We start from the raw sequence: 9,269 nt of genomic DNA on the forward strand, positions 1-9,269 counted from the left end.
ATGCTCCAGAGTGGTTTCGAACCAGGTTTCGGATTGGGGAAGCACTTTCAAGGAATCGTTGAGCCTATCCAAATTCCCTCCAAAGGAGCAAAGTTTGGTTTGGGGTATGTCCCCACGGATGTTGATGAAGCAGAGGTGAAGAATAAGAATATTGATCAAGCATTGGCCAGGTCAATTCCTCATCTGTACCAGTCAATTCTAGTACGAGAAAATGTCAACGATGGTGGTCTCGAGGAAGGAATCTGGGGCCTTTTTGAGGAGATTGATACGGTCATCGAGGAAGAGGCTGGGACATCAGGCATCCGTGATGCAGAACCTGATGAGCGATTGCAGAATTGCACCTCCATACCACTCCTGATTTCCCGCTCATCTGGGAAGAAAGGACATGCATTTTGTTTGTTTTAAAATCGGTGGTAGTCCGGAAAAGGCCCGAGACCCACCCTTTATGCAATTGTTATTTGTTTGAAGCTTTTAAATTCCCTTGTGACGTTTAAAAAGGCAAAATGGCCCTCGGCCATGGCCAAAGTTTGTGCTTGTTTTTCAATTTAAATGAAAAGCCTCTTTTATCAAAATTTGTTTGTTTACTTATCCGTTTAAATTTTACTTTTCTAACTTTGTTTGCTTATGATTTCAGTAATATTAATTTAAAACCTGCCAATGTCATGTCATGTCATGAACCGAGTGAACGAAATGAGGCAGGTGATGATGAGTGCGAGGAAGACGGAGAGGAAAATAAGGTACCCGAACATGTTACTGAAGAGTTTCGACAATTCGAGAATCAACACAAGCCAAATCTTGAAGAAACTGAAACTGTGAATCTCGGAGATGAGGAGTGTGTCAAAGAAGTCAGAATCAGTGTCCATCTGACTGAAGCCTAAAGAAGTGACCTAGTTCGTTTGCTCAGGGAGTACATTGATGTGTTTGCTTGGTCTTATAAAGACATGCCAGGGCTGAGCACGAATATGGTGTCCCACAAGTTGCCGATCAATCCAGATTTCAGTCCAGTAAAACAAAAGACTCAGAAGTTTAAGCCTGATACAATTTGAAGTTAAATCCCGCCAAGTGTGCTTTTGGAGTGCCAGCTGGCAAGTTGTTGGGATTTATAGTCAGCAGGAGGGGCATTGATCTTGACCGTTCCAAGATCAAGGCGATTCAAGAATTACCTCCTTCGAAGACCAAGAAAGAGGTGATGAGTTTTTTAGAAGGTTGAACTACATCTACAGAGATCTCAACAAAGCTAACCCGAAATATAATTTTCCATTGCCAAACATTCACATTCTCATTGATAATTGTGCTAAGCATGAGATACAGTCGTTTGTGGATTGTTATGCAGTTATCACCAGATCCTGATGGATGAAGAAGATGCAGAAAAGACAAGTTTCATCACGCCCTGGGGTGTATATCATTATCGAGTGATGCCTTTTGGTCTTAAGAATGTCGGTGCTACTTATATGAGGGCCATGACAACCATCTTTCACGACATGATTCACAAGGAGATCGAGGTGTATGTAGATGATGTCATAATAAAGTCCCACGAGAGTTCGGACCATTTGACTCACTTGAGAAAATTCTTTGATCGCTTACGCCGATACAATTTGAAGTTAAATCCCACCAAGTGTGCTTTTGGAGTGCTAACTGGCAAGTTGTTGGTATTTATAGTCAGCAGGAGGGGCATTGAGCTTGACCCTTCCAAGATCAAGGCGATACAAGAATTACCTCCTCCAAAGACCAAGAAAGAGGTGATGAGTTTTCTGGGAAGGTTCAACTACATCACTCGATTTATAGCTCAGCCCACTGCAACCCATCTTTAAGTTATTGAAAAAGGATGCCTCGACCAAGTGGACCGGAGAATGTCAAACTGCTTTTGATGCCATCAAGAACTATTTGTCCAATCCACCAGTGTTAGTCCCTCTCCGAAAAGGGAGTCCGTTATTGCTATATTTATTGGTCTCAGATAATGCATTAGGATGCATGTTTGGTCAACATGATGAAACATGGAAGAAGAAGCGAGCCATTTATTACTTGAGCAAAAAGTTCACTCCATATGAGGCTCGTTACACTCTTTTGGAGAGAACATGTTGTTCTTTGACTTGGATCGCTCAAAAGTTAAGACATTATTTGTCTTCTTATACCACGTACCTTATTTCCAGGATGGACCCGTTGAAGTATATTTTCCAGAAAGCAATGCCGACCGGGAAGTTGGCTAAATGGCAAATGTTTTTGAGTGAGTTTGACATTATGTGTGTGACTCAAAAGGAGATAAAAGCATAAGCCTTGGCTGATCATCTTGCAAAGAATCTAGTTGATGAGGAGTATGAACCGCTCAAGACCTATTTTCCTGACGAGGAAATTTCATTTGTGGGTGACGATATTTCTGAAGCCTACCCTGGTTAGAGAATATTCTTTGATGGAGCGGCAAATCACCAAGGGAAAGGTATCGGAGCGGTCTTAGTATCAGAATCCGGTCAGCATTATCCTATGGTGGCTAAACTCCGATTTAATTGCACAAATAACATGGCAGAATACGAAGCTTGCATCCTCGGTCTAAGGATGGCCATTGATATGAATGTTCACGAGTTGTTGGTTATTGGAGATTCAGATTTACTAATTCATCAAGTTCAAGGTGAATGGGCTGTGAAGAATCCAAAGATAACACCGTATGTGCAGTATATACAGAAGTTGTGCAAAAGATTTTGCAAGATTGAGTTCAAACACACTCCCAAGACGCATAATGAGTTGGCTGATGCTCTTGCCACCATCGCCTCAACGATTAAACATCCAGATAAAAGTTATATTGATCCGGTGGATATAGAGGTAAAAGAGCAGTTTGTCCATTGTTCGTATGTTGAAACGGAACTAGATGGTCTGCCTTGGTATTTTGACATCAAGAAGTATTTAGAGGACGGGTCTTATCCTGAGAATGCAACGTTCAACCAAAAGAAGTCGATACGCCGCATGGCCCTCAATTTCTTTGCAAGTGAGGAAATCCTTTACAGGAGGACTCCAGATTTAGGTCTTTTCAGATGCGTTGATGCTAATGAAGCTGCAAAGCTTCTGGACCAGATACATGCTGGAGTTTGTGGTACTCAGATAAATGGGCTCACTTTGGCAAGAAAGATCCTCCGAGCCGGTTATTTTTGGATGACTATGGAGCATGATTGTTGCAAGTTTGTGCAGAAGTGTCATAAATGTCAAGTGCATGGAGATTTGATTCGAGTCCCACCTCACGAACTTAATGCCATGAGCTCACCTTGGCCCTTTGTAGCTTGGGGCATGGATGTCATTGGTCCAATAGATCCAACCGCCTCTAACGGACACAGATTTATTTTGGTTGTCATTGACTACTTCACCAAGTGGGTAGAATCATCTTCGTATAAGTCGGTGACCAAGAAAGTTATAGCTAATTTTGTTCGCAATAATTTGATATGTAGGTTTGGAGTGCCAGAATCCACTATTACTGATAATGGAGCGAATCTCAACAGTCACTTGATGAGAGAGATATGTGAATAATTCAAAATTACTCACCGAAATTCAACTGCTTATCGTCCCCAAATGAACGGAGCTGTAGAAGCTGCTAACAAGAACATAAAGAAGATTTTAAAGAAAATGATTGATAATCGCAGAGGTTGGCACGAGATGTTGCCATATGCTTTGTTGGGTTACCGAACGACTGTCAGAACATCAGTTGGAGCTACTCTATATTTGCTAGTATATGGAACAGAAGCAGTTATACCTGCAGAAGTTGAAATACCTTTGTTGAGAATCATCCAAGAAGCTGAATTGGGTGATGCTGAATGGGTTCGCAAGCGGATTGATCAGCTAACATTGATTGATGAGAAAAGAATGGTTGTTGTTTGTCACGGTCAACTCTATCGACAGAGAATGATTCGTGCTTTCCACAAGAAAGTAAGAGCCAGAATATTCGAAAATGGTCAGTTGGTTCTCAAACGTATTTTCCCTCACCAGGATGAATATAAAGTGAAATTTGCACCAAATTGGCAAAGACCCTACATGGTTCGCAAGTATTATCTGGAGGTGTCTTGGTCCTGTCGGAGATGGACGGCACCGAATGGCGAAACCAATCAATTCAGATGCTGTCAAGAGATACTACGTGTGAGGTTTCAGTTTGTATTTCTGTCATTCCCTTGTAATCGTTCTATTTTCTTGTAATCGTTTTGTTCAAAAATTTATCCCTTGTATTTGAACTACGTTCGACCTGAATTCTCAAGAATGAGATACGTAAGCGGCCTATGTCGGCCTCGGTCGGTTTCATTGTTAAAATTCCTTATTTTTGCTTATCCTCGAGAGGGGGAACTACGTTTGACATGATTCCTGCCACAACGGCTCAGTCATATCTCCCGTGAGATTTTTATTTTTCCTTTACAATAGAAACTGCGACAGAATTTTTGAGAGGGACGCAAAAATTCTCGAGAAAGAGATCTCTCCAACAAAATCAAGACTGAAGTTACTTTGAGATTTACAACTGGGACAGAATTTTTGAGAAGATCTCAAAAATTCTGTTATTTGCTCATCAACGGTTAAAGATAAGCCAAGACAGTTAATTGGGACAGGAATTTTGAGGATGACCCCAAAATTTCAATGAGGTGCATCTGAAGTCTAGAACAACTTTGGACACGCCCCAACAAGTAATCAGATAGATCTTGAGACATCACCTCCAAATGGCGTTCATTAAGTTTGACATGACATGACACTCGGCAGTGACCTTTCCCAAACATTATTTTTGAAAATCTATTTTTCCTTAAAGAACTTTTCCCTCACCTTTTAATTATTTTGCTTAAAAATATTTCGTCTTATCTATCAAGAGCAGGAGATCGGAGAAATCAACCGGAGATAGCAAGACAAGAAGCAGACAACCGAAGGGATCGACACAGATCAGTTCTTTTTTTTAAAACTAACAATTTTTCTGTGGACGCAGGCCTATAAGTTCACCTCAAAATCGGCATATTCCACCATTCAATGAATGTGGAGAAGTCAAAAGGGCAAAGAGATCCCCAAAATTGACAATTTTTCTGTGGACGCAAGAAATAGATTATGCTGCTTATATCAAAGATTTTGAATTATGAATAACATTATTTCATTCAATTCCCTACAAAGCGAAGTCTATAATGAACATGTAATTATGTTCGGAGATGGGACAAAAGAAACCCTTGAAGAGAGAAATATTATTATTTTCCAGCAACTAAAGATACCTAGAAGATATTTATTTGCATTATATTATCAGATATGATAATATCTCCCACCCGAGGGGTCATTTTTATTTATATTGTCGATTGAGACAATATCACTACCCGGAGAGTCATTTATATCGTATTGTCAAATGAGATGATACCACTACTTCGAGGGTCACTTTTTACCACTACTCCAAGGGTCATTTTTATTTATATTGTCGATTGAGACGATACCGCCGTCCAAGANNNNCATTTATATCGTATTGTCAAATGAGATGATACCACTACTTCGAGGGTCATTTTTTTTTATATTGTCGATTGAGACGACACCGCCGTCCAAGAGATACCTAGCAGATCACATATGTTGCTGGGTGAAGCATCATCTTCGTTCGGTATCAATGAGGCATGATCAAAGATCCATGCATAGCAAAAAGAAGTCATGCATCGCGGGAAAGAGATTCATGTATCGCGAGAAAAAAGATTCATGCATTGCAAAGGACTAACCATGCATAGCAAGAGAAAAATTCATGCATAGCGGGAAAAAGATTCATGCATCGCGAGAAAAAGATTCATGCATTGCAAGAGAAGATTCATGCATCGCGGGAAAAAGATTCATACATCGTGAAAAAAGAGATTCATGCATCGCAAGAGAAGATTCATGCATCGCGAAAGGAGATTCATACATCGCGAAAAAAAAAAAAGATTCGCGCATCGCGGGAAAAATTCGCCTATCAAAAGAGAGCTATCAACATATTACATCAGCCTATTTTATTACTTTGACGTCAAAAGAAAAGTACATTGAAGATTATATTGCAAATTCATGCATCGCAAGAGAAGATTCATGCATCGCGAGAAAAGAGATTCACATCGCGAAAAAAAAAAAAGATTCGCGCATCGCGGGAAAAATTCGCCTATCAAAAGAGAGCTATCAACATATTACATCAGCCTATTTTATTACGGAAAGGAATTCATACAACGCAAGAGAAGATTCATGCATCGCGAGAAAGGAGATTCATGCATCGCAAGAAAATATTCATGCATTGCAAGAGAAGATTCATGCATCGCGGGGAAAAAATTCATGCATCGCGAGAAAAGAAATTCATGCATCGCAAGAGAAGATTCATGCATCGCGGGAAAGGAATTCATACATCGCAAGAGAAGGATTCATGCATAGCATGAGAAAGAGTTATGCATCACAAAAGAAAGATTTGGCCATCACAAGAGAAGCAACATGAACTGCATCATTTTTCTTTGCAAACACGAGATCAAGAGAACCATCAACATATTACATCAGCTTATTTTATTGCTTTGACATTCAAAGGAAGAGTACATTGAAGATTATATTGCAAATATAAGACACAAGTTTTATTTGCTTTACGTCAAACCCGATAGAGTTGACGTCAAATGTTCAAGGAGAGCAATTAAGTGTCAACACAGTAAAAGACACTATATCTCCATCTGAATTGCATTTTTATGCTAATAATTTTTATCTCAGTCTTTGTCGAGAGCATCTGGGAAGATGAATTCTCAAAACAAACCACAGGTGCAGACGACATCAAAAAGGATGCGGCACAACGTAGAACTTTTTCTTAGCAGAGAACTGGGACATAGTCCAAAGAGGAGTGCCAAAACTCTTAGGAAGCGAGCAGAGGAGCGACTTCCACCACAATCAAACCACACCCCATTAGAAGGCATGTGGGTTTTTCTTTCAGTTTCATGGTTTCAGTTTCGCATCCGAAAATGTTTTGATCTCTACCGGAAGCAGCTTTACAATCTGAGTGAGAATGCACCAAGAGATTTGGAAATTATGTCCGTGTAAGTTCTTAATTATGGGTGTGAAGCGCGCCACATTCATGGCTAAGTGGTTGCAAGCCTTTTTTCATACTCGACTTGCTTTGTCACTTTTCCAAAACCAAAGGTTATCTTGCATAATAAATTCCTTTTCAACCGATAGAGTCGAACTACAAGCAGCCTGATTCCCTAAGTTGAGGGATATGTAGGCAGAATCGATGTTGAAACTCGGCTGTATTCCAACATTTGCTCTTAAATCTTCTTCCCGAGCATTCTGGTGCCTTCATAATTCGGTATAGGGATGACTCTTGAATTCTTTCATTAAATCAAGCTTATCGAACTACAAGTGGCCTGAATTCTCATATAGCCTGAGATATGTAGAAAACCCATCTTTCGGGGTTCAGCCATAATTCCTAAAGTCCGCACCAAAGACCCCCTTTCGAAAAAATGAAGATGTGGTCGTTCAAAATTGGATTCGTCAATTTCATTTTCCTCGGATTTCTTTCATCAATCCAAGTCAAACGAGGGACAGTTGTTGACACCCAATTTTGGACCTCCACAATATATATTAATTTCCGAGCTTCTTAAATCCCAAACAATTTGAAATAATTAATTTTTTTATATATAAAGTTCAAATATTTTAAAAGTTACTTTTAATTAATTTTATCATTTTAAGTAATATATATGTTTTATATAATTTTGTATATAATTAGTATATTTTATAGACATTTCGAAAATTCATCTCAAAAAGATTTAAATTTTAGTTAAATATTCTACTAATTTAGTTTAGTTTAAATGATAGTTATAATTTTGAGTTAATTAGTTTGTAATTAAATTAATTATTTTATAGTCGAGTTAATTATTTTATTTCGTTGAATTTAAGAAGCCCGTTAATTGATTAATTTTAATTCATTAGCTAAATTTAGCTAAGTTTCGAATTTGGCAATGACAAAATTAGCCACTTGCTATCGTAGCCTCCCAATTCTTCAAGACCCAAAATTGGGCCATAATTTTCAGCCTAATTTGATTCCAAACAGCCCGCTACTTAATTCCCAGCCCAACACCAAAGAAATCCATTCCTAGGGGCCCACTAACATACAACATACAATTATAACTATTTGCATACATCAAACCCATGTGACCGACCCCACCCCTATACGTCTTGGTCTTCTCCTTCACACAAAAATGAGGAGAAACCCAGCAACGTGGTAACCAGAAACGCACCAGCAGTCCAGCAATGTCGCAAAGCATCGCAGCCCCAAAATTGCGAGCCTAGTCCAGTCCAACGTTTCTCTCCAAATTCGTACCAACAGTGCAGCAAAAGCAAGCACGCGTTTCCCCTCCCTTTCCTCTTTTGGAATAAGGTTGAAGCTTCAGAAAAAGGTGTTTAGCCTAATGGTGAAAAGATTTGAATTTTGGAAATATGTCTTACTCTTACCCGAAAATCAGCCTCTTTCCCCCCAAAAACGAACCCTAAATCCCCATCTATATAGAAGCCCCCTTCGGCTTGTTGGGAAAAGGGGAAAAGAAAAAAAAATTGCAAAAGTGAGGAGTTTGTTTTTGTTCGGAAATTTTGAGTCAAGGAAAAAGGATAAAACACAGTGAAATACATAAGCTTTTTTGAGACTGAATTAGAGACTAAAAATCAACTAATGTTTTAAAGAGCATCTCATTTTTGGTTTCTTCTCTTGAACTCGACCCTCCCGCTGCTCGATTGGAACTCTTTAAGTTGTTGGTGGGGGAATAGAACTCTCCAAGCTCGTCCGATCCCAGTTGGCTGCCCGACGAAAGGTAATTTTATGCCTCTTTATGTTCATTCACCGTCATATCTTGTTTAGTAGTTTAAGTTTATCATATTGTGTCGTTGAATTCCACTTTGAGATGGGTTGAATATTTTTCGTTATAGTTCTGTTTCTGTGTGACCTTAGGTGTTCGTTTTGCTGCTCCTAAATTTTTGTGACCGAGATTTGCTTATATTTTTGTTGGGATAAGCAATATAAGCGAATATTTTGTATGTTCTCGAAAGCTTTCTCTCTTAGTTTGTTTTGTTTAAGCTAAGACATAATGTTTGCTTACCGATCTTAAATCTTGTGTTCACTGGAGTATTGTTGGTTTGATGTGTAGAACTTAATAGGTCTGTTTCTTCTACAGTTTAAGCATAAGTTTTCTTGATTAAGATATAATTACTTGTGACTTAATTTTTCTTTTGAGTCAAGAGTAGAGTTGGTTATGAAATTTGCTCTCTCTCTAGTTCATGAAAATATATATATATATATATATATATATATA

General features: G+C 38.9%; 1 protein-coding gene across 1 annotated transcript in view; it reads right to left on the minus strand.

The window, feature by feature from the left end:
• Window positions 1-8,155: 8,155 nt before the first annotated feature.
• Window positions 8,156-9,269, minus strand: part of LOC102597461 (desiccation protectant protein Lea14 homolog) — a 5,481-nt gene continuing 4,367 nt past the window's right edge. Inside the window, exon 3 of the mRNA XM_006358592.2 lies at window positions 8,156-8,351. Coding sequence (XP_006358654.2) covers window positions 8,156-8,351 — 196 coding nt within the window. The remainder of the gene's footprint in view (window positions 8,352-9,269) is intronic.

Source organism: Solanum tuberosum, unplaced genomic scaffold, assembly GCF_000226075.1.
Source record: "Solanum tuberosum cultivar DM 1-3 516 R44 unplaced genomic scaffold, SolTub_3.0 scf00267, whole genome shotgun sequence".
Taxonomy (NCBI): Eukaryota; Viridiplantae; Streptophyta; class Magnoliopsida; order Solanales; family Solanaceae; genus Solanum; species Solanum tuberosum.